The sequence below is a fragment of the Ursus arctos genome, unplaced genomic scaffold (assembly GCF_023065955.2).
Source record: "Ursus arctos isolate Adak ecotype North America unplaced genomic scaffold, UrsArc2.0 scaffold_2, whole genome shotgun sequence".
In the NCBI taxonomy this organism is placed as follows: Eukaryota; Metazoa; Chordata; class Mammalia; order Carnivora; family Ursidae; genus Ursus; species Ursus arctos.
Genome location: NW_026622874.1, coordinates 83397355 through 83424006, shown reverse-complemented (window position 1 = coordinate 83424006; position 26652 = coordinate 83397355). Strand labels below are relative to the sequence as shown.

At 40.3% G+C, this 26652-nt stretch overlaps 1 protein-coding gene across 1 annotated transcript; it reads left to right on the top strand.

Annotated features, from left to right (window-relative positions):
• The first annotated feature begins 24 nt into the window (after window positions 1–24).
• On the top strand, window positions 25–25722 carry PALB2 (partner and localizer of BRCA2). Its single transcript, XM_057315517.1, has 13 exons — window positions 25–191; window positions 1937–1996; window positions 2132–2234; window positions 4245–5708; window positions 9376–10190; window positions 10548–10619; window positions 13103–13264; window positions 14971–15056; window positions 15732–15893; window positions 16934–17050; window positions 20801–20888; window positions 23306–23454; window positions 25310–25722. Exons 1-13 carry the CDS (start codon window positions 144–146, stop codon window positions 25515–25517), a joined length of 3534 nt encoding a protein of 1177 aa, XP_057171500.1. The 5' UTR covers window positions 25–143; the 3' UTR covers window positions 25518–25722.
• Window positions 25723–26652: the final 930 nt, after the last annotated feature.

The window sequence follows — 26652 nt, the reverse complement described above, 5'->3', positions numbered from 1 at the left end:
GTGCAAGCTGGTGGCGCGCCGCGGGTAACTCGGGCGCTCGGTGGCATTCCCGGGCGCCTCCGGGGCTCAGGGCCAGCCGGGACCCTTGAGTCCGCAGGCCCGGGGCACGCGACGGCTGCTCGTTCCGTTCGGCTTCCAGCCCGATGGAAGATCCTCCCGGGAAGCCCCTCAGCTGTGAGGAGAAGGAAAAGGTGCCCTGGGTGTGCGGGAAGGGCTGACTCGGACCTGACCTAGGATTTTAGGCGCGTCTTTGTTTCCTCGACCGCCCGGGGGTGGCAGTGACCTCTGACCTACGCTTTTTGGACGCAGAGGACACCGGGAGTGAAAATATGAAGAGCCCTGTGCTCACGTGGAGTCATTTAAAAAACAAGTTTTCTTACACCAGTGATGCATAAATACGAAATGTAAAATTCTGGATAAAGCCAAAGTCCCCTTTGACATCCTCCCCACTCCCACACACTCTCTCAACTTTGGCTTCTCCCACCCACTCCCTTAAGTAGATCTCTGAACTGCCTGATGCTGCAAATCTTTTTGAGCGCGTATGTGTACGTGGGTGTGGTGGACGGAGGTGGGGGATTTGGAAGGTTGTGATTGTATTCCCTAACCACCAAAAAGTAGTGTGTATTTTTTGTTCAGAAATGGTATGATCTGAATGGTTCTGCAACTTCCGTTTCACTTCACGTTTCATCCATGTCACTTCATGTTAACCTACCATACTTTTTAAAGTTGTATATAGTGTTATGTATTACGGAAGTGCCATCTTTTCATTAGACATTACTCTGCCGAGAGAGTTTTAGGTTTCCAGCTTTTGCTTCTATGACAATGCTGCTCTGACCATCCTTACCCATGCCACCTTGGGCTCCTGCTGATGATGTTAGCCTGAATGTATCTGTGCTGGCTGTCCAGGCATTGTGCTAAACCCTTCATTCACATTAGTTCATCAGTCCTCTTATCCCAGCCTACCTTCCAGTGGAGGGTGAGTTAAGTCCAAGTCAACAAGATAGTTGTCAAATGTTGATAAGGCTGGTGCTAAATAGGACCCTGTGAGAAGCAAAATACTAGTTTGCTAAGAGCACAGATTCTAGAACCCAACTACATAGGTTTGGATCATGCCATTTATAAACTGTGTGATTTTGGACAAATTGCTTTCCCTCTGATCTTCCCAAAGCTACCTCCTTCCTTCTTCAGGTCTGGGCTCAAATAGTAGTCCTCAGAAATGCCTCTCTGGCCACTCTACCTAAAGTAGCTCAGGCACTCTCACATCTCCCTGTCCATCTGGGTTTTAAGTACCATGTGATATCATCTTATTTGTGTATTTGTTTTCTTGTTAATTATCCGTATCCCTCACTTGTGTGTAAGCTTGACAACTCTAGTTCTAGCATCAGAGATTAACAATAACTGACACGGAGTGGTTATCAGTTACTGTTCTAGGTTCTGCAGGTACCTGGACCATTAACTGACGAGATTGATTTGCTGGATGAGTGTCTGAGGATGACAGCTCCTGCCACCTTCAGGAATCTCACAGTGAGATGGAGGGAAACAAGTAAATAGACAGCATAGTATATAATAAATATTGTGATAAAGGAAGCACAGTGGAGAGGTGGAATGTCCCAGCTGGATTTCAGGAAGGACCTAGAAGTCTACCCTGGGGAAATAAAAATCTAAGTTGAGTCTTGAGGAATCAGTAGGACTTAGCAAAGTGAGTTCAGGAGGAAATGCTCCAGGTGGTAGGAACCATTGAAGTAAAGGTGCTGAGGTATTAGCTTGGTGCTTTGTGAGAACCGAAAGTAGTGTGGGCACCTGCTACTCCCTCCTCTGTCTGTTGCTGAGGGACCCGCTAAGCACTGCATACTCAGGTTTGACAGGCACTGTATCCCTTCTCTCTGACTCTTCCTTTCTACCTGCTCAGTATTGTTTGCTGTTTTTCTTCTTCCAGTTGAAGGAAAAATTAGCATTCTTGAAAAGGGAGTACAGCAAGACACTGGCCCGCCTTCAGGTGAGTGAATCTTATTCTCTCAAATTGAAGTATTGTAGTATGAACATATACAAACAATTTTTCATAATAATAAAGGTTTAAAAAAACACCTCTTTTTCTTAAGTTTGTTCCTTGAGCTGCTTTTGTTTTCTCTAGCGTGCCCAAAGAGCTGAGAAGGTTAAGAATTCTATTAAAAAAACAGTGGAAGAACATGATTGCTTGCTCCAGCAGGAAATTTCATCACAGCTAAAGCACTCAGGTAAAGCTAGCCCATTTACTTATGCCTGCTTTATTCATCTTCCAGGTGTATTTGGTCGTTTTTTTCTCACAACCAGAAGATAAGGACAAGCAATAAACTCTCTTTAAAGTGTATGTGTAATTCAGTGGTTCATTGTATACTCACAACATTGTTCAACTATCATCATCACCTAATTCCAGAATATTGTCACCACCCCAAAAAGAAGTCCTGTACCCATCCTACTGCTAACCCCTGACAACCACTAATCTACTTTCTGGCTCTGGGGATTTACCTGTTCTGGGCATTCCATATGAAGGGAGCCATATGATATGGGATCTTTTGTGATTGACTTCTTTCACTTAGCATGATGTTTTCAACAGTCATCCCTCTGTACTTACATCCAAGCATACATTAATACTTCACTTCTTTGTGCAGCTGAATACTATTCCATTGGATAGATGTTTATATAGCCACAGTTTATATATCCATTCATCAGTTGATGGACATTTGGGTTGTTTCTACTTCTTAGTTATTATGAATTTTGGCCATTATGCTGCTATGAACATTCATATGTAAGTATTTGTGGGGATGTATGTTTTTGGTTCTTTCAGGTTTATAACTAGGAGCAGAAGTGCTGGGTCATATGGTGATTCTCTGTTTAATTTTTTGAGACTGCCAAACTGTTTTCTGCAATATCAGTACCATTTTACATTCCTACCATGATACGCAAGGGTTCCGGTTTCTGCACATCCTCACCAATACTTGTCATTTTCCATTTTTTAAATTATAACCATCCTGGTGGATGTGAATTTTTATCTAATTATGGCTTGGATTTGCATTTCCTAGTGACTAATGATGTTGAGCATCTCTTCATGTGCTTGTTGGCCATTTGTATATCTTCTTCAGGGAAATATCTATTCAAGTCCTTTGCCAATATTTTAATTAGGTTACTTGCCTTTTATTGTTGAGTTGTGAGTGTTCTTATATTCTAGCTACTAGATCCTTATCAGATACTTCATAAATATTTTTTCCCATCCTATGAGAATGACCTGTTCTTTTGGTTGGATTGTTTATCAAGGTGCTCTTTCCCCTCTCAACTTTTAGAAATTACACTTATTGTGTAAACATTGGAAAGTATATACTGTATCATATACTTGAAATTTGCTAGGAGAACTGATCTTAAGTGTTCCCACCACACATATACACACACACATCATAACTATATAAAATGATGGATATATATATATATATTTTTTAAAGATTTTATTTATTTATTCGACAGAGATAGAGACAGCCAGCGAGAGAGGGAACACAAGCAGGGGGAGTGGGAGAGGAAGAAGCAGGCTCATAGTGGAGGAGCCTGATGTGGGGCTCGATCCCGGAACGCCGGGATCACGCCCTGAGCCGAAGGCAGACGCTTAACCGCTGTGCCACCCAGGCGCCCCTGGATATATTTTTTTAAAGACATTTATTTGAGAGAGAGAGAATGTGGAGAGGAGGGGCAGAGGGAGAGGGAGAAAGAGAATCCCAAGCAGACTCCTGCTGAGCACTGAGCCTAACATGGGGCTTGATCCCATACCCTGACATCATGACCCAAGCCGAAATCAAGAGTCAGATGCTTAACCAACTGAGCCACCCAGGTGCCCCGGAAATGACAGATATTTTAATTAGCTTGATTGTGGTAATATTTCACAATGTATACCTATATGAAAACATCTCATTGTATACCTTAAATATATATAATTTTTATTGTCAAGTGTAACTAAGTAAAGCTAGAGAAAAAAACTAAGAGGAAAAGATGATTGCAATAAGGAATAAATTATCTTTTAGCTTAAAATCATTTTTTCCAGCACAATTCTGTTTACATTTACTTAAAATTATTAGTGTATTAGAATATTAAAAATTTGAACTTTGAAATACCATTGACTCTTTCTTAAATAAATGTATTTTTATATAAAACTTTAAAATAAATAATGGGATTTTTTGCTTCATTTGAAAGAAGATTACTAATTATATAATTTTTTTTCTCAGAACCTAAAAATAAAGTATCTCCTTGTGACACATTACAAATCAGCACTCATCTGGATGAAGAAACTGGAGAAAAGACACCTATCACACTTGACATTGAGCCTGAGTCCTTCAACCCTGGACATGGCCCTGTGGAGGAATTACATATACAAAGAATAGGTGATATCCAAGAACATTTTCTCTACCAGGTCAGTGGCTCTGGTGATAAGAAAAGGCAGAATAAGCTGCAAGGGAGAAGAAAAAAGCAGCAGAAGAGAACATCTACTCCACGAGTGAGAGAATCTTTCTTTGATGCGAATTCACTCATACTCTCTGGAAAAACACTAAAGGATCAGGAGGAAGTCAATAGAGAAAATCCTAGGACACCTGTAAACGAAAGAACTTGTCTTTCGAGTTCTACGTCTGACATTCCTGGTTCTCCAGCACCAGTGACAGAAACTAATATAAGGGGTGTATTAATTCCACCAACTGCCAAATCACAAAGCAGCGTCGATGCGCTCGTAAGAGGAAATAATTTCCCCAGGGTGCCTCCATTTGCTACATTTACTCTGTCAAGTAGCAGTAGCGGTCAGCACCTTGAACATAAGCCTCCTAAAGGTGACTGTGAACTCACAACTCACAATTTAAAAAACATTAACCCTGCTTCACCTGTAAACCTAGAGGCACAAAGCAGGAGAGTGACAGTCTCTGCAGATAACCCAGAGGTAAATAGAGCTATAAGTGCAAGTGGGCAGCGGCCTAGAAGTCCTGACTTAGAGGCAGTTAATTTATACTCTATAAATGAACTCGCTTATAACTTACCAGCCAATGAAAGCCAAAACTTAAAAGGACAGAATCACACAGAGGAGTCTTTAACATCTCATAACACTCTTGATGGTAGAAATGAAAGTCTTCAGAAAAATGAGGTTGTAAGTCAATCTAAGCGTCTTAGCCCAGAAATAATCTCTCCTGCTTCTGCAGAAAATCAAACACATTCTTGTACAATGCTGGAAGGCCTTTTATTTCCCGCAGAATATTATGTTAGAACAACACGACGCATGTCAAATTGCCAGAGGAAAGTAGCCCTGGAGGCTGTAATTCAAAGTCATTTGGGTGTCAGTAAGAAAGGGTCTAAAAATAAAAGTAAGGAGGCAACTAAAAATGTAAACCTTTGCAGTGAAGAAACTGACCAGAATGAAATTAGGACATCTGACACATGCACAAGACAAGCAAGTTCCAAAAGACCTCAGAAACGTCTCTTGTTAACTGAAATCAGCTCTCCCCCCGAGCCCACTAAAGATAACCTTCCCAGGAAGGCAGTTACGCAGCCATCTCGTAGAAGACACGGAGGAAAAAGAAAGTCAATCTCCCCGCCTGTATCAGAGCATCATGAACTACTTTTGCCAATCCGTGGGACGACAATTGTTGATCAATCCAAGGAAGAAGTCACCTTACATGAAGATCAGAATGAAAAGGCAATTAGTCATGGTAAGAAGAGAATTAAAGGTAAATCAAGGTGTGGTTGATGATGGTAGCCAATACTTACTATGTGCTTGACTATGTGCTTGGTACTTTTTTAATTTATGAGAGAGAGAATGGGGGGAGGGGCAGAGGGAGAGGGACAAGCTGACTCCATGCTGACTGTGGAGCCTGACACAGGGCTTGATCTCAGGACCCTGATATGACCTGAGCCAAAACCAAGAGTCGGATGCTTAATTGAGCCACCCAGGTACGCTGTGCCTGCTACTTTTTAAATATTGTGCAGATACTAACTCCTTGAATCATCACAGCAACCCTACATGAGGCAGAATCTATTTTTAGCCTCACCTTATAGACTTACAGGAAACTAAGGCACAAGGAGACTGAAGTGACTAATTCATTCGAGTGACAGAGCCAGGATTCAAACCTGGCAGTGTGATACCGGAGTTCACAAGTGTGGTTGAAAAGTGGACATTGAAAAGGAAAATATATTAGATATTCACCTAAAATTAGTATTTATTCAGGTACAACGCAGTCTATTTATAGAGAAAAGTTTTATAACCTACAGAGGAAGTGTTTTTGAGGTAAAAAATGTGTGTCAGAGTGAGTCCACTCATAAACTCTTAGGAATGACCGTGTAGGGGGCACCTGGCTGGCTTAGTCCGTAGAGCATGAGACACTTGATCTCGGAGTTGTGAGTTTGAGCCCCACGTTGGGTGTAGAGATTACCTAAAAATAAAAATCTTAAAAAAAAAAAAAAGGGGGGAATAACTGTGTAGTAAAATGCAATACACCTGAGCAACTTTTTTGGGTAATCTATCTACTATAGCCCCTCTGAGGTCTGCAGGACACAAAATTTTGGAGGATAGCAAATGACATAATTTAAATGTTTTTATTCATTTACTCTGGAGTTCTCACATTTGATAAAGCAAGCATAACAACCAGATAATTCATTCTGGTTCTGTGTTAGACCTCAGCAAACTTTCTTACACTAAAGGGCCAAATAGTAAATATTGTCTTTGTGCTCCGTCACAGCTAGTCAAGTATAGTGGGAAGGTAGCCACAGACAATATCTGAATGTGTTCTACTAAAACTGTATCTACAGGAACAGGCACCGTGTGTGCTGTGTGACTGCTCTATCGCATTTGGACACAGACTTCGGCCTATGGGCTATAATTAATTAATTAAGGGTTAATTAAAAGACCATAATCATTATGACTTTTTTTTATTGTCATCTTTAAGCCAACAAGAATACAAAGCAATTAGAAAGTAGGGCACTCCAGTAATAAACTAGAAACATTTTTTGGTGTACTTTGGAATAATCTGCTGTGATTTTCTTTTTTTTTTATTTTTTATTTTTATAATAATATTTTCTTATTATATTATGTTAGTCACCATACAGTACATCCCTGGTTTTTGATGTAAAGTTCGATGATTCATTAGTTGCGTATAACACCCAGTGCACCATGCAATACGTGCCCTCCTTACTACCCATCACCAGCCTATCCCATTCCCCCACCCCCCTCCCCTCTGAAGCCCTCAGTTTGTTTCTCAGAGTCCATAGTCTCTCATGCTTCATTCCCCCTTCTGATTACCCCCCCTTTCTTTATCCCTTTCTTCTCCTACCGATCTTCCTACTTCTTATGTTCCATAAATGAGTGAAACCATATGATAATTGTCTTTCTCTGCTTGACTTATTTCACTTAGCTTTATCTCCTCCAGTGCCATCCATGTTGGAGCAAATGTTGAGAAATCGTTCTTTTTGATGGCTGAGTAATATTCCATTGTATATATGGACCACATCTTCTTAATCCAGTTATCTGTTAAAGGGCATCTCAGCTCCTTCCACGATTTAGCTATTGTGGACAATGCTGCTATGAACATTGGGGTGCATATGGCCCTTCTCTTCACTGCTATGAATATTGGGGTAAATACCCAGTAGTGCAATGGCTGGATCATAGGGTTGCTCAATTTTTAACTTTTTAAGGGACCTCCACACTGTTTTCCAGAGTGGCTGTACCAATTTGCATTCCCACCAACAATGTAGGAGGGATCCCCTTCTCCACATCCTCTCCAACAATTGTTTCTTGCCTTGTCAATTTTTGCCATTCTAACTGGTGTAAGGTGGTATCTTAGTGTGGTTTTGATTTGAATTTCCCTGATGGCTAATGATTTTGAACATTTTTTCATGTGTCTGTTAGCCGTTTGTATGTCTTCATTGGAAAAGTGTCTGTTCATATCTTCTGCCCATTTTATGATTTATTTGTTTCTCGTGTATTGAGTTTGAGAAGTTCTTTGTAGATCTTGGATACCAGTCTTTTATCTGTAGTATCATTTGCAAATATATTCTCCCATTCCGTGGGCTGCCTTTTAGTTTTTTTTACTGTTTCCTTGGCTGTGCAGAAGCTTTTTATCTTGATGAAGTCCCACAAGTTCATTTTATCTTTTGTTTCTCTTGCCTTTGGAGATGTGTCATGAAAAAGGTTGCTTTGGCCGATGTCGTAGAGGTTGCTGCCTATGTTCTCCTCTAGGATTTTGATGGATTCCTGTCTCACATCGAGATCTTTCATCCATTTAGAGTTTATCTTTGTGTATGGTGTTAATATGCTGTGATTTCAGTAACCTGCTGTTACATTAAACATTTTTTCTTGAGGTGATCTTTACATTACATAAAATTAACCATTTTGAATTGAGTGAACAATTCACTGGCATTTAGTACATTCACAGTGTTGTGCCACCAGGACCCCTACATAGTTCCAAAACATGTTCATCACTCCAGAAGGAAACCCCATGCCCCTTAAGCAGTTCCTCCCCATTTCCTTTCCGCCTCCCCCCAGACCCTGGCAACCACCAGTATGTATTCTGTCTTATGGGTTTACTTGTTTTGAATATTTGCATATGAAAGGAATTAATACAGTATGTGACTTTTTGCATCTGGCTGCTTTCCCTTAGCTTACTTTCAAGATTCATGCATGTTGCAGCACGTATCCGTACCTCCTCCTTTTTTTATGGCTGAGTAATATCCCACTGTATGTATGTGCCACAGTTTATTCATTTATTAGTTGATGGATGCAGCTTTCCCCATCTTGGGCACTACTCCAGCTTTTGGCTCCCGAGCATGCTGTGACAAAGTGTGTGCAGATGTAGTTGGGCCAACTCGGTCTACATTTCGAATGCTGTAGAACGCCAGCTGCTTTAAGGGTAGTAAATTACTCTGCTTGAAAAGGGGACTTAAGTTTTTTTCAGTGAGATGAGCCAGCATTTTGTAGACTGCTCTGGTAGCCTGTTGGAATCATAGTTTTATAGCTGGAACCATATTTTTTTTTTAGATCAGAAAGGACTTTAGAGATTCTTAGTCCAGTTCCCTTAGGAGAGACCAGGGAAGGTGAAGTGAACCGATTTGCCCAAGGTAACAGTGGATCCATGGCAGAGCTGGGACTAGACTCTGGTCTTCCTTCTCCCGGCTAATGCCGTCAGCACCGTACTGTTTTTGGTACTACGGAAGGAGAACTGCTAGTTAGCCACCAACCTGTGGCTGACTTTTGAACCATTTACGGAGGTTTCAGAGTCCTGGATGGGAAGAATAATGAACATTTTGCACTGCTTTGGCATTCAGAAGCTCACACTCTGTTGGGTATTGGAGATTTGTTGTTACTGTCGTTCCTTTCTATTTTAGGGAAGGAAGATCACTGTCATAAAGAGGACTCCCTTTCTTCCGGAAATAATGCTTATCTAGCTTTGGATTCTGCTGTGTTCAGGGCTTCATTCCAGGAGAATGAAATGCTAAGTTTAAAGCAACTGTCGTCTTTTCTCAAAATCACAGATTTTCAGTTACCTGATGAAGTCTTTGGACCTCTTAAGCTTGAAAAACTGAAGTCCTGTTCAGAAAAACCGGTTGAGCCTTTTGTAGCAAACATGTTTGGACAGAAGCATCTTAAGGAGGGAAACTGTAGTGTTCTGGAAGAACTGACTCCTCCACAAATCGATATCGAAATGGAGGACTTGGAAGAGGAAATTCGTTTTCTCCCAAGAAAAGCACAACCTAAAACGTCAAACCTAACAAGCCGGTCTCAGAAGAAGGGCCTTTCTTCATCCATACTACTTTTCACTCCTTTAAATACTGGTGCCCCCGAGGATAATAACAGGACGACAGCAAACCTGTGTTCGCCTGCTTTCCCCATCTTAGGCACTACTCCAGCTTTTGGCTCCCAAGCACACTGTGACAAAGTGTCTGCAGAGGCTGTCGGGCCAACTTGCTCTACACCCCCACTTCCTCACTTAAAAGACAGTGATCAGAAACAACGCGACGGTTGGGCCAGCCCGTCAAAATCAGATGGCAGCCTGGTTGTGTCAGGTAGGGAAGGACAGCCTTCCTGTGACTCTGATTCTCGTCCCCAGGCAGCACCTCTTCCCACTGAGTCAGTTGCTCTCAAAGACAGTCAGCTGTGTGGAAATGCACAGCCGGAGTCATGGAAACAGTCCCCTGAACAGGTACAATCCACTTTCCTGGTGAGATTTTCTATGAAGGAATGAAATATCATAGTGAATTTGGACAGCATATGACTTTCTTACCCGTTGGCTTCTCAGTGTTTAAGAATACTTGAACATGTCTCTTTGATATGACTTCACTGAAACCATTAAGTTCAGTTGGGGGAAATTAAAGTTAAGAATGTATTTTTTAGATATGGGCGATCCAATGCCCTTTGTCATTAAGGAAGCAGTTGCATATGGAACTTGGCTGCTGTTATCAGAGAAGATAACACATACCAAGTAGACATGATGATGAATGAGCAAGGCAGGCAGACATGTATAAAGCCTAGAGTAACAGTGTGACTTTTATTTCCACAGCCTGAAGCAGCAGACCTTCCTACTTGTACTAGCTTAAACCCAGGCCGCCTTCAATTGGTTTCAAAGTTAAAGGTCAGAAGACTGTTCCTTTATAATGTGTCTTGTGTCTTACATGTAAAAAAAAGTTAATGAATTGCTAGGAAAATTGGGAAGAATTTGATCTATAGCTTCTCATTCTTAATTTTTAACACTAACATCAACTTGGTGAAACAGATCCAGAAAAACATTTAAATTCTTTGTTTTTCACAATACTTAGCTGTTATTTATGTTTTGAGATCTTCTCCAGAAGTTTATATGTCAAGCCATTGCCAAGAACAACTTAAGCTAGGTAACTCAACTTTGTATCTAAATTTAAATTAGGTATTTTGACAGAGAGGGAGAAAGTCATTCATGACCCTCCTATCCAAATGGTGTAGTGTTTCTAGAAGAAAATGGTGATTTATAAGAAAATGGGTAGCAGTTCTAGATTACAATGAATGGTTAATTTTTCATATGCTACGTGACATATATTTCTGAGAAATATAAGTTACAGTATTCTGTTAATGCTATTTCAGTAAATCCCAAGAAGTGGATTGGACCTGTGACCTAGTTAACTTTTTGTACATGGTAAGAGCACGGTACAGAGCACAGTTTCCCTATCTCTGCACTCTGGACATCGGGCTGGATAATTCTTTGTGGCAGGGGCTGTCGTGTGCATTGTAGGACATTTAGCGGCAGCCCTGCCTCTACCCTCTACTGGCTAGAGCCAGTAGCGCCCCGCCCCCAATTATGATAACCCAAAATGTCTGCAGGTATTTCTAGATACCCGCCAGGGAAAGGTTGCAAACCCCCTCCCAGCCAGGGACAACTGGTTGTAAAAGAAAGAGCTTGAAACCCGCATAAACTGTTTCTGCTGCTACTGGCTGTATGACCTTGGTCAAAGTATTTACCCTCTGAGCCCCAGATTCCTTTTGTATAAAAGATACATAGTAATGGTCATTTCAAAGCTATTCTTGAATCAGTTTTAATAACTTCATTTCTTAAAAGAATCAACCTTTTCATTTGTATTTTTCTAATTTGTAGGTAAAAAAGTTACTCATTATTCTAATAGGGTTTTTTTGTCTGTGTGTATTCAATTACACCTGTCTCTCTCCCTAGTCCCCATTTTCTCAAGTATTTTTTTGCCTGCATCAAACTTAAGAGATTTTCCATTCTGTGGGTCTCCCCAAAAAAACTAGTTTTTGGTTGTATTGATCGTTAATTTTTTTGGTTTCCTATTTGATTTATTTCTGTTTTTACCCTTAATAGTTCCTTCTGGGGGGTGCCTGGGTAGCTCAGTCAGTTAAGTTTTACCTTTGGCTCAGGTCATGATCCCAGAGTCCTGGGATAGAGTCCCTCATCGGGCTCCCTGCTCAGCAGGGAGTCTGCTGCTTGCTTTCCCTCCCGTTCATGCTCTCTCGCGCTTGCACTCTCTCTCAAATACATACACACATACATACATACACAAATCTTAAAACACAAAAAAACCCGGGAAGGCATCCAAGTAAGTGATATTGAGCAATTTACAGGTCTTATACTCTTCTTGTAGCCTATGCCAGGAAGGGACTCTAATAGTTCCTTCCGTTTTTCATTGTGCTTACTTTGTTCTTTTACTAACTTCTTGAGCTGTTTTCTTACTTTATTTTTATTTTTCTTAGTTTTTTTGATCAATGCCTTTATGATTATAAATTTCTTTTGGAAATACTATTTTGGCCATGCTCTGTGTGGTTGGATACACGGTGCCACCTTGTTCATTTGGAAATACAGCTGACTCTTGAACAACATGGGTTTGACCGGCAGAGGCCCACTTACATGCAAACTTTTTCTTTTTCAGTAAACACAGTATAGAATAGCAAATGTATATTCTCTCCCTTATGATTTTCTTCAGAACATTTTCTTTTATCTATACTTTATTATATACAGTATATAATACGTGTATCGTACCAAACATGTTGATTGACTGTTTTTGTTATCAGTAAGGCTTCCTGTCAGTAAGCTATTAGTAGTTAAGTTTTGGGGAAGTCAAAAGTTACATGCAGATTTTTCACTGTGTGGGAAGTCGGCGCGCCTGACCCCCACGTTGTTCAAGGGTCAGCTGTAGTATGTTGTTTCAGTTTTATTCCCTCTTCAACCCATGGGTGGTTCATCAGGATGTTTCATTTCCAAATGGGCAAGTTCTTTTGGGCTCTGTTTTATGATTAAATCTGAATCTGTTCCATTCTGGAGCTATACGCTATACATTTTTAGATCTATCATGATAGAAGTGTGTGGGGGCAATTTTTTTAGTACATAAATTTTTTTTTTTAAGATTTTATTTTTGAGTAATTGGCTTGAACTTACAACCCCAAGATCAAGAGTCACATGCTTCACCGACTAAGCCAGCCAGGCGCCCGCTCTTTCTTTTGACCTATGGAAAACTTTAATTACATTTTACTTGGTATTTAATCCTTATAACCCTACACTTTTCATACTTATTCTTTTCATGAAACAGACCCCAAGTATGACCTTAACGTAACTGTCGTTGCTGTTTATTTCAGAATCCTTCTGGTTCCTGTTCGGTGGATGTGAGTGCCATGTGGTGGGAAATAGCGGGTTCCAAAGAGCCATGTATCATAACTGCCTGTGAATACATAGTTTCTCTTTGGAAACCTCTCGATACTAGGCAGTGGGAAAAACTTTATTCCTGGCACTTCACAGAGGTACGTCAGAATCTTAGAGCTGAGCGCGGTCTTTAAAAGCATTTCCATGGTAATGTGGACAGGCAGCTACCAAGAATGGGACCCACGACCATGCAAGACAAAACCGAGATGAGTCATTTTTTCCACCATTTCATTATGAGTTTTCAGGCACAGAGAAACGTTGAACAGTAAGCACCCATATACCCACCATTTAGACGGCAGTGAACATTGTGCTTTGTTTATTTTATCACATGTTTTTTGAGAAATGGATTTTTATGCTAGACATGTTGGAGAAGCTTGGAATTTTGTGTGTTTTCTGACTTCTAAACTTGCTGATACCCATGTTCCTTTCCCCTCACCAAAGCATTGTTCCTGCTTTTCTTTATGTATTTTCTTCTAGTCCTTGTCCACCTTCATACGTATCTTACATGCTTACAATCCTGGTGCACTTAAAATTTTTAAATCTGCCTTTTCTCACTTAACATATGAACATTTTTCCTTGTTTCTACATAGTCTTCATACTTTATCTTGAATTTTATTTTTCCACCTTTTGGAAGTATGATTGACAAAATTGTAATATATTTAAGGTGTATAATGTGATGATTTGGTATTTTAGACACTGTGAAAGGACACACACAATCAAATTCATTAACATGCATCAGCTTGGGGTGCCTGGATGGTGCAGTCGGTTAAGCCTCCGCCTCTTGGTTCCGGCTCAGTTGTGATATCAGAGTCCGTGCTCAACACAGTCTGCTTGGATTCTCTTTCCCTCTCCCTCTGCCCCTCCCCATCCCGTGCACTCTCACTCTCTCTCTCTCTAAAATAAATAAAAATAAGCAACAGCAACAACAAAAAAACATGTATCAGCTCACATAGTTCCTTCTTTTTTTTGTGAGAACACTTAACGATCTACCCTTAGTAAATTTCATTGTTCTCCATCATATCCACAGCTTCTGGCACCGTGCTTTGCATAGTAGTGCTCAATAAATATTTATTGATGGGAATAAACTTATTTTATTATTTTTTTGAATAAACTTATTTTAAGATTTTTTTTTTGAGAGAGAGAACACGAGCAGGGGGGAGGGGCAGAGAGAGAGAGAGAGAAGCAGGCTCTTAGGTCCTGAGATCAGGACCTAAGCTGAAGGCAGACACTTAACTGACTAAGCCACACAGGCACCCCTTGAATAAACTTAGTTTAAATGGCTGCACAATGTTCCATTTGTCCACATGGCAGAATTTATTTAATTATTCCTTTATTGTTAGAAGTGTAGATTGTATTAAATAAATGCTACTATATACACGGTTTTGCATATAGCTTATTTAAATTTACAGCATGTAGAAAGAGGGTGTTTGGGACACCTGGGTGACTCGGTTGAGCATCTGCCTTTGGCTCAGGTCGTGATCCCAGGGTTCTGGGATCAAGCCCTGCGTCCGGCTCTCTGCTCAGTGGGGACCCTGCTTCTCCCTCTCCCTCTGCCTGCTGCTCCGCCTGCTTGTGCTCTCTCGCTGTCTCTCTCTCTGCCAAATAAATAAATAAAATATTTAAAAAGGAAAGAAAGACGGAAAGAAAGAAAGCAAAAGAAAGGGTGTTTGCTCACATTTGTTCGATATTTGAAACTGTCCTGGTGCAGTGAGAATAGAAGAGAACGTGACAAATTTTGGAAAATGTAGATTAATTAAAAATGAAACAACCAAGTATAATTTTTGGCTTCTTTGGTTTTATTTAGGTTCCAGTATTACAGATAGTTCCAGTGCCTGATGTTTGTAATCTCGTGTGTGTGGCTTTGGGAAATTTGGAAATCAGAGAAATCAGGTATATAATTCTCAAGAAGTAGTTTTTTCTTTTCCTTTTATCTTTGTCTCTGTCAGCTTGTTTTGAGTGCAGATTATAACTTAGGGTTGAATCTGGAAAGAATCTAAATTTAGGGACACCTGGCTGGCTCAGTCGGTAGAACATGTGACTTTTGATCTCAGGGTTGTGAGTGCAAGCCCCCTGTTGGGTATAGAGATTACTTAAAAATGAAATTGTTAAAAAAAAATCTAAATTTAGATCCCAGAGATATTTGTTTTAAATATTTAAAATTAAATTTTTTTTAATTTAAATTTAATTTAAATTAAATTTTAATTTAAAATTAAAAATTTAAAAACTGATAGGGCTTTATCAGTGGAATGATATCCCTGACTGAAGTTTCCATTTAAAATTGGAACTTCGGGGTGCCTGGGTGGCTGAACTGGTTAAGCTCTGACTCTTGATTTCAGCTCAGGTCATGATCTCAGAGTCATGAGATCAAGCCCTACATCGGGCTCTGCGCTGGGTATGGAGCCTGCTTAAGACTCTCCCTTTCTTTCCCTTTGCCTCTTCCCCCTTTCTAAAAAATAAAATAAAATAAAATAAATAAATAAAAATAAAAATAAATTGGACCTTAGTCTTTTCATATTAAAGGCTTATTTCTGACTTCTCCACATTTTCCTCTATACTTGGTTTTAGGGCATTACTTTGTTCCTCTGATGGTAAACGTGAAAAGCAAGTACTACTGAGTTCTGGAAATATAAAAGCTGTGCTTGGCCTGACAGAGAGGAGGCTAGTCAGTAGCAGTGGGACCCTTTGTGACCAACAAGTAGAAATCATGAAATTTGCAGAAGATGGAGGGTAAGATGGTTGGTTTTAATTACTAAAGAATGCTTTTATCACGGGCTTTCAGAGAAAGTCGGATCACTAGCCTCCCGTTTTTCTGGGCTGTAGGTGTTGTATACCAGGTTCTGCCTCATACAGCCTCAGGCTGTATCATGGAAGCAGTTTAGAGAGGGCGAAGCTCAGTGTAGCCAGAGGGAAGCCAGTGGAGTGGAGATGCTCAGCAAACATAGTTTGTTCTTTCTTCAGTCTTCTTTGAAATCTCTGTGTACCGCTTAAATATCACAAATGTCTTAGGATCCTAGACTCCTCTTGTTCCGCACTTGGTTTCCATTGCTTCAGTTACCATCTAGATGCTGACTGCTTGCAAACGTATATTTCTAGCTCTGAGCTCTCTCTCAGCGTCTAGACCTGCTGTCTGTCTGTTAGACATCTTGTGGGTATTTCAGATTCAACATGTTGAAAATGGAACTCATAGCATCCTCTATATCTGTTATGTGCTTGTTACACTTTATTGTGATTATTTATGTCTTTCATAATAACAGAGGGCAGGGACCTTGTTTGTCTTATTTATTTCTTATCCGTTGTAGTAATCTAGGCAAGAGACAACTGCTTGCTTAAATTAGCAAAGTATTAATGGAGACAAGGAGAAACATGGATTTGAGAAAGAGGAGACTAAAATCTTTAGGGCTTGGTGATTGAGTAGGTAGGAAAGAGACAAGGGTAATATCCAGGTTTCCGCATTTGTCACCTGGGTAGACAGTGACACAGTTTGCTGATATAGGAAGGAATGCAGAAAGAAACACAAGGTTTAAAGAGAGACCTGGTGAGTTTAATTTTGGATATGATGAATTTGAGGTGCTTGCAAATATATCCAGGTAGATAATATGAAAGTAATATATGTTCATTGTAGAAAATTTAGAATATGTGTTTTCTAGTTGAAATTTTTTCTAGTATTAGATTAGTGTGTATTATGCATAGTTCAGTAATATGTACAAGGGCTGCTTAGAAACTGCTTTGGTACAAAGTGCTGATTTTTAATACTGTTTTAAATGCAGAAACAAAGAAAAACAATTTTTGATGTCCCCTGAAGAGACTGTACTAACTTTTGCTGAGGTCCAAGGGAGGCAGGAAGCTCTGCTTGGTACCACTATCATGAACAACATTGTTATTTGGTAAGCTTTCTCTCGAGGTCCTCCCATTTCCTCGTCTGTAATATACATCTAATTTCACAGGGTTGTTTAGATAAGAGACTGTAAATATGATTGTGTTTTGGGGCACCTGGGTGGCTCAGTCAGTTAAGCGCCCAACTCTTCATCTCAGCTCAGGTCTTGATCTCAGGGTCATGAGTTCAAGCCCCATGTTGGGCTCCATGCTGGGCGTGGAGCCTACTTTAAAAAAAATGATTGTGTTTTTGTTTGTTTGTTTCTCAACAAGAACATCATATTAATACAGACATTGTGGAAAAGCTCAGTCTGAGTAGATTATTTTAAAATAAGTGAAACTTTACTCTTGTCAAAAAGGTACAATTGTTTCTGCTTCTAGTTAATGGCTTTCATCAGGCCAAATCTCTTACCTCAAATAACTATAAACTCTGAACAAAGTATAAAAAACAACTATTTAAAGGCACTGGGGAGTGAGAAAAAGAAGAAAGGTACTGGAGCGGGTTCAACAGGAAATATCAGTGGGCAAGTTTCCCGTTCCTGTTCCTTTAGCTAGAGGGTGAGCCCTAGTCTGCGTACTGGGAGACAAAAAACCTGATAGAAAACCTTCTGTCCTACTGGCTTAAAGAACCAAAGGACAGAGTTGACGGTGACCACATTAGCTAGAAAGTAGGGAGAGAAATCCCCAAAAAGAGAGCCACAGAATGAGCCTCAAATTCTGGAAAGCTTTACCTAGTAATCTGGCTGGCCTTTAAGCTACATATGCACAGGGCAGACTCGAAGCAGCCCAGGTAAGGCAAAAAGGACTGAATTGGGTTTTCAGCATTTGCAATTTTAGTTGAGCCAAATTAACTGTTTACTAGGGGAAAATAATATTCTTCAGAGGAATCTAACAGAATCCAGGGTTTATGTGACATGTCGTTAATAATGTCTAGAATACAATACAAAATTATAAAATATGTGTGTTTAGAGGAACCAAATTAATGAATTTGTAATAGAAAGACTGAGTCAAGGAGTCCCCAGGCACCTGTCTTTCCTGACCCAGGGAGAACCATATCCAGCCAAAGGCATTTTCAAAGTTAATTTCTATTAAGAAGATAAGTAGTTTCTTTTTTCTTTCTTCAGAAGCCCTCTCTTTTAACTGGTTCCTTAGGGCCAGGATGGGTCTTGGTAAGAGGAAGTTGTGATATTAATGTCCCTGCTACCCCACATCTTCTGCCCTGTCCAACACTAACTCTCTAGTAGTAAACCAGGAAAGCATGGTCCTTGAGAGAATCTTTGTCCCCATCTCCCCACGAGGGAGCCTCTGAAATTTGACCATGTTCTAATCTTCCAGGAGACCCTGTTTTCAGATGGCCTACTGTCTAGAGCGCGAGATTTCCACTTCTGGCACTTTGCTCAGTGTTTGTGCATGAAGGTTATTTGAGGACAATATTCTTTACAAAAGTTGTCTTTTCTGTTCTTTCTGGTATTTCAGTAGTCCGGACCTTCATTACTTGGTTCCTGGACTATTAATATAATCTAGTAATTGGTCTCCTTGCCATCAATCAATATCGCACCTCCAGATCTTCTTTTATGCTATTACTGTATTAACATTCTTTCTCCCAGCATTAACATTCTTCCTCCCAGCCCTCCCCACTCCCCGAGAAATAAAACCTTCATGGAGGCCCACGTGTTGGTTTGCTCTCTTCAGCTTCCCTTTCCCCAACGCTTTGGTACAAGAATTTCTCTCCAGCTAGTCCATACTCCTTAGCTCCCAGTTTTCTTCCCATCCTTCAGTTCTCCCTTTTTTCTAATAGTAACCTTTTGGCATTTTATATATAATGGATCACAACAGAATTTGAGGTTGGGAGGGACCTCTCTACTTAGCTTCTAAGTCTAAGTTTAAGGGGTATCTTTAGCCCCATAGTTGCCTTGAGCTCAGTCTTCATTGACATCTCCCTCTCTGAATTCATATTGCCCTTATTTTTTTTAAGTTTTTAAATATTGTATTTTTACATATAATTTAAATACAATAAATATTGTATTTAAAAGAAGTATTTTAAATATCTTATTTTTAACTTAGCATAGGCTACTTTGTATCATGGAAGTCCTTGAAGATAGGTACATATTTTCTATCTATTCTGAGTGCCTGCCTTAGATCCTTGTCTAGGGTACTTAAAGATGTATAGGTCATATTGTCTATCAAAAGCTATCATTTGCTTTTTGGGCTCTATATACTTTATATTTACACATAGTAGTTGGTCACCTTTCCTGTTTAACTACTGATATGTTACATGTCTATAAAGTAATTCATGTTATACTCAAGGTTACAGTGGTGCTTTTAGAGGTCTAAATATTTAATCTTGGTCAAACTGTATTAACTGAACACTCATCTTTCAATCATTTAATAGATATTTGAGTCTTTACTTATATACTGCTTTCTAGGAGAGATGTAGATATGAATCCTTGTTCCAAGGCCTCTAAAGTCTAGTGAGTAAATAAGATTGCTTTATGATTCAAAGTGTACGATTCCAATCGAATTCCCTTACAATTCAGACAAGGTCAAAGTGAGAGAAATTTGGACAGAGTGCTTTGGGACTCGGGGAAAGAGCGGTTACTAAATACAGAGCGTGTACCAACTTCTGTAGGGGATAAACCCACTGTTGTCCCTGGTGAGGAGAACCTTGTGTATGTACTCGAGCATTTAGTTTTCCTTCTTCAGTTTTTATACACAGAACCTGGTCCACAGAAAGTTCGGACGTGTTTATTGAATGAATACATTACACCCTGTTACAGTATACATTACATAAAAAATGCATATGGACAGTACTGTAGGGAAATGGAGGAGCAGTGATTTCTGTGGGTTGGTGCAGACTGGGAGAAGTGAGAGAGTCTAGTTGAGCTCCTGCCGCTGGGCAGAGGCAGGACATAATCGAGGCGGTAAAGGAATAGAAGGGCATTGGTGCATAACAGGGATGGGAACTGGTCAATAATGGGGAGGGCGTTGGGAGACTAGCTTGAGCGAAGGTGCAGAGCCAGGAATATGCATAATGGGGAGCAGTGAGTAATGTAGTATCACAGCACTGGATTCATGAGGATTATAAATACCACAAAGAAGAACGTGGACTCTATCTCATGGCTAATGGGAAGCCACCTGAAGATTTTTCATCAGTAGAGTCCCAGGATAGCACAATTATCAGCGTCACAAATAACCCCAAGGAGTGGTTCCAACAGACTTTTCCTTCTTTCATTTCACGCTCTTCTCTCTTCTTTCATTTCTTACCCCACCTTAGTCTTCCCGTCACTTTTCATTACATTAATCTAGCTCTAGTATGAACATGTTATAGAGACAGAATTATAAATCTGTTGTGGGTGTAGTCTCCCATTGAACCAAATTTGGTTTCCTGACCATTGTGTCCTATAGAAAATTTAGGCATAATAAGTGTGACAGAATCATAATGCTAGAGTCATACCGTGTGCCTGATTTCAATACCTAGTCACGTGAGATAAGGGAAAACTTTTCTCATGGAGTTTGGAGAGATTGATTCCTAGTGACAAAGCAGATTCAATCTAAGGTTGAACTGTCAAGTTAAACCACTGGCAATGTTAACCAATAGCCCTTATTTTTAGCTAAATCTGTAACTAAACAAAACTAAGGTATCGTGTCCCTTAGTTTCTCCCTTGGTCACTTCCTAAAGGATGCTGTGATAAATAGAATATTATGTAAAAACCAGGTTGCTGGAAGAATTGTTATCAGCTTATTTATTTTTGGTGTCTAAGGAATTTAAAAACTGGTCAGCTCCTGAAAAAGATGCATATTGGTGATTCCTACCAAGCTTCAGTCTGTCACAAAGCCTATTCCGAAATGGTAAGTAATCTGCTGGGATTTTGTCTACTTTGTGTGTTGCAGTTGGTCTCACTGAGTAAGAGCGGTAGTTTAGTAAGAGGTAATTAACAGACCCTCTCTGTTGCCTTTTTTTTTCAAAATTGGATAACAGTGTTTGTCCTTACTTGAAATTCGTGGATGAGAATAAGCATGGGTCCAATGTGACGGCTCAGTAAATTTTCTGGCTGTATGACCTAAGAGCAACATTTATTTCTACCTGTGAATTTCTACCAAGAAATATCATGCCTGTTACCAGACTTGGCTCCCGACCACATTGCCATGAATGATGTATGATGTGACTGAGTACCTTCAGAGAGGATGATTAAATGGTCCTAGACATGTATTTCCCTTAGGCTTTAGTGTTCTCACATGGAAACAGAACACGGCTTCTCAGCCACCGTGTTAGTAGACTTGGCTCACCGTCTAGTTTGGACATCTGAATGGGCTGATGGCAGCTTCCCAGGAGTCAGGGGTAACTCTTAAGTACCCACCGTTGAGCCACAAGCAAAGGCAGTAGCAGATGGCTCCACACTTGTATGGAAACCGACTTTCCCAGCCTCAGTGGCAGCCCTGTGCACGTCAGCACCCCAGGGTTGGAATGCAGAGGACACACCTTTCCCTAGGATCTGTGGAATCGATCTCAGAAGTCCTGTGATCTTAGATAATCTGTCACATTATCTTGAGGCTAACTTTTTTTTTTTTAAGATTTATTTATTTGAGAGAGAGAGTGGGAGGGGTGGAGGGGCAAAGAGAGGGAGAGAGAAACTTAAGCACACTCCATGCTGAGCACAGAGCCTGACGCGGGGCTCGATCTCAACTCTGAGGTCACGACCTGAGCCGAAACCAAGCGTCAGATGCCTAACCTACTGCACTACCCAGGCGCCCCGAGGCTAACTTTTTTCATCCTTAAAATAAGAGGGTTGAATTCGCCTCTGGAATTGTTACATTTCCCTACTAGGCATTGAAATGACTCTATATCTTTGTTATTACAACATTAATACCCACCTGATAATAAAACATTTAACATAGGGGCGCCTGGGTGGCTCAGTCGTTAAGCGTCTGCCTTCGGCTCAGGGCGTGATCCCAGCGGTCTGGGATCGAGCCCCACATCAGGCTCCTCTGCTAGGAGCCTGCTTCTTCCTATCCCACTGGGAACACAAGCCTGCTTGTGTTCCCTCTCTCGCTGGCTGTCTCTCTCTCTGTCAAATAAATAAATAAAATCTTAAAAAAAAAAAATTTAACATAGAAATCAGCAGACTTTGTAAAAAAGACTAGGTGGTTAAAAAAAAGACCAGATGGTAAATATCTTCAGGTCTGCAGGCCACATGGTCTGTGTTGTCCCTGCTCTGCTCTGCCACTGTGGCATGAAGTCTGCCATAGATAAAATGAAAACACACGGGTGTGGCCATGCTCCGTGTAAACCTTTCTGGACAGTAAAATATTCCAGAACTTGAATTTCATATGGTTTTTTTCATGCATCACAAAATATTTTTCTTCTTTTTTCCATCCATTTCAACATGCAGAAACCATTCTTAGCTCATGGGTCATGCAGAGATAAGCACTGAGCCAGATTTGGCCTGTGAGCCATCATTTGCCAACCACTAGTTAAGTGTATGGCATCTAACCTTTTCTTGACTTGGGTTTCTAATTATAAAAGTAATTCATTCTCATTATAAAAGTACAGTCATTCTAGAAATGTATAAAGTAGAAATGAATGTTATTAATCCTAATACGGTTCTATAATTAATTTTCCACATTTTACCCCCAAAGAGAATTGCTTTCAATATCATACATATCTGTGTGATATATTTGTCTCCACACACAATAATGTTATTATTAGAACATGTAATTTGAAAGCCGGGAGAGGTCTGTAACACTTTTTCCCCCAAAGACAACCATAGATGATGGTGTCTTTTTTTGGTCACTCTTAACTCTGTAAGTGCAAATAGGCTATACACAGACTGGCCTAAAAATCCAGTCACCACTTCCAAGATGATTTTTATGGGAAAATGTGTTCCAAGTTTTCAAAAGCCAACTTACCAATGAATATCTATAGTTTGAGGACTCCCTCTGCATGCTTATATGCCCTCTTTCCCTATGACGGCGTTTTCCTAAGTGGACGGCATGAGACGTTATTTGTATCTAAGGTGGAGGAAATTAACGCGTCCGCTAGCTTCCCACCTGCAAGGCTGGCTGAGCCCTGTGCTAGAGATGCCAGAAGTCCAGCTCAGTGATAATCTCAACAGGTTTTTTGTCTGAAAAAAATATGAGCTAGTGATTAAATCCTGCATACTGAAGAGACTATTGATCATTCTTGTAATTCTTTGGTTTTGTCTCTGCCAACACATTCTTTTCCCTCTTGCTGATTTATTTGGTTATTAATTTTTCTCTTAAATTAGGGGCTCCTGTTTGTTGTTCTGAGCCATCCTTGTGCCAAAGAGAGTGAACCACTGGGAAGCCCTGTGTTTCAGCTGATCGTGATGAACCCGAAGACAGCCCTGAGTGTGGGCGTGATGCCCTACTGTCTTCCTCAAGGGCAGGCTGGAAGGCAAGTGTGTGCTGCTGTTCACGGAGTATGACATTTAAGAAGGAATTTGTGCAAATACAAAAACCAGATATTTTCATGTCCCTTAGATGAGTGGAAAACATGCAATCCTGCAGAGAGTCGTAAGAATGTTAAGCAGGAAGAAGCGTAGAGCTTAGTAGATCCAGGTCAAACCCCAGATTCCCTACATTCTGATCCCCGCCAGTACGGAGTGGGATAGGTATTTTATGTGTATTCAAACTGTGTTTTTTCCCATAACAAAACCATTGGGGATACAAACAGTAATTGGTATTCTCTACAAAAATGTCCTTTCTGTAAAACCTAAATTCAGAAAGTTTTAAGTGTTACTTTAGGAAGGCATCTTTTACTTTGAAAACAGACTGAGTCTCCATCATGTAAGCAGTTGATATTTATCTGTTGACTGATGAGAAGAGCCACTTATCAGTGATACAGTTATTGGCATCCCAGGGGTTCTCTGAGCTATCTAGAGCTGTTGGCAGTGCTGGTGTTGTTAGGCCAACCCAGCAACATCTGAACGTGTCATTCCCAGAGATCACCTTTTTAACATTTGGAATTAGCAGCAAAGACTGGAAAATAGATCCAGGAAATCGAGATCCCAAAGTCTAGCTTTAACCATTTACAAAGATAAGGAACCTTGATAGGTACAGTGTATGTTTTTGTGTTCCTTTGGGTCTTGTACAAAGCTTGCTGGATCCGTGTTCTCAAAGACAGTCTCTCTCCCTATGTGCTTAGCCAGCAGTGGCATCTCTGCAGATGTTCTTAGCTTGACAGGAAGCTCATAACTATCATCTACAGTACATGCTTACCTATGGAACCTTTTTCTTTGGATTTGAAGAGAGAACTGTAGTCACTGGCCCAGAAATTGAGGATATAGAGAACTACTCGATCGAGCATTTCCTTCATCACTTTTCAAACCCATTCGTTTATCAAGCCTTGGAACCTGTCTAGGGCCAATTCTGAGAGGGCACTACTGTGTCTCATCTCTTGGAAATAGGGGAAAACTAGAGACCACTGTTCGGTGCATGAATTGCCATGAGGCTTGCAGTGTTTGGGAGCACGAAGGATAGAGGGGTACCTTAACTGACGGTGGAGGGCTGGGGCAGACTGTCAGGGAAGACTTTATGGAGTTTCAAAAGATGGGTTAGGAGTCAGCCACACAAAGTTGGGTGGGAGCCCAGGATAAAAAATACCATGCACGTTGCGCAGAATATTCCCTGAGTGTTGACAATGTCCCAGGCCCTCTTCGAGGTGCTGGGGGTATGTCAGTGAGGAATAACAACTAATTTATATCAAACACTTCCGGTGTATTAGGTACTGTGCTGAGCTTTTTATATCAACTGATGAAGCCAAAGAACCTGCCCAGGGTCATACAGCTCTTGCTTTGTTAGAATTCAAATCCAGGCTGCTGCCTGCAGAGCCCCTGTCTTAAAAAGACAACTGGGTTTCTGCTTTATGATGTTTACATTTGGTAGGAGAGAGATCCACCAAATATGGAAATAGGATAATCTCACAAGTGAAAAGAAAACAGGAAATGCGATAGGGAACCGAATACATGTATACACTTGTGTAGACGGGAGATTGGATCTGACCCTTCTACAGAGGTGACAGGCCTGAATGCTGACAAAATTCCAGGCATGCAGGTGGTACACGGACTGGACACATGATTGGGTCCCAAACGATTTCATGCTTGCCAGCAGTCCTGGGGTGGCAAAAAAAGGTATCATATTTACAGGTATTTTTGTTCTTGGGGTTGCTTTGGGGAGCATGATTTTGGCTTAATGAAAAGAATTCTTTTGATAATGTGATTTGAACGGTTTCTTCTCTGCTTGATAATTAGGTTCCTGGAAGGGGATGTGAAAGATCATTTTGCAGCTGCAGTACTGACTTCTGGAACAATTGCCATTTGGGACTTACTTCTAGGTCATTGTACTGCTCTCCTCCCACCTGTCTCTGACCAGCATTGGTCTTTTGTTAAATGGTCAGGTACAGATTCTCATTTGCTGGCTGGACAAAAAGATGGAAATATATTTGTATACCGCTACTAATAAGATAAGAAGAAAACACAGGATTTCTTGACCAATTAGTACTTTATAGAGTTGTAACTGTAAAGACTATCTGGGTGTCATTTAAAATAATTACTTGTATTCATTCAGACACATTTTTTATTCTGATGGTAGCACACCACTGATCTTGAATGTTCATTTAGACTTATTTTTGGAGAAAGGATTTTAGGTTGATTTTTGTAATTCCTCACATCTGGACATTTGCTTTTAAAGGTGTACATAAAGCTTCAGATATTAATAAATATTTATTTTGATACATTCTGCTTAGCCTGTTTTTTTTCTATCCTTTTATGATCACTTTCAGAACAACTAGTTATTTTTCAACTAGAATACTTAGTGATGCTTGCATAATAAGTAAATTTCAGTTAACTTAGGATACTAACATGCAATATACTTTTTGTGCTATTTGTAATGCCTTATTTTTACATACCTACTAAAGGTAATATAAAGCCTGTTAAGGAATGCTGGTTTAGAAATGCCATTGTTCTTGTGTATTCTCACACGCATCCTTGAGTCAAGCGCCTGTGGTGTCACTAGAGTCACTTTGAGTCCACACGGTGGTATGCTCTGAGCCCATCATCTTCACCATTGCCTACTTGATTTGAGAGACAGAGATCCTTATGGTCCTAATCAGGTGGTGTCATTGGAAATTTTGCCCATGCAATAAGTACTTATTTGTTCAACATTCTTACTGAAGGAGTATATATTTATGATCCATATAACCTAACCATTTGCTCTGTCATTTCTCTTTTTTTTTTAAGATTTTATTTATTTGAGGGAGAGAGAGAGCGTGCAAGCAAAGGGAGAATCAGGCTCCCCGCTGAGCAGGGAGACCAACACGGGCCTCGATCCCAAGACCCGGAGACAATGACTTGAGCTGAAGGCAGATGCTTAACTGACTGAGCCACCCAGGTGCCCCTCTGTTACTTCTCAAGACACCTTTTTACAATGTTCACTAGTGTGGGTTTTGCTAACTTTATTATTTCCCTTTGATACATGTGCATAAAAGATTTAGCTTTCTCTCTTGCACTCGTTCTGTTCCCACTATCTCTACCTAAATGAAATACTTTTATTTGCTACCACATCATAGATAATAGCTTTTCACAAAGATTTCATT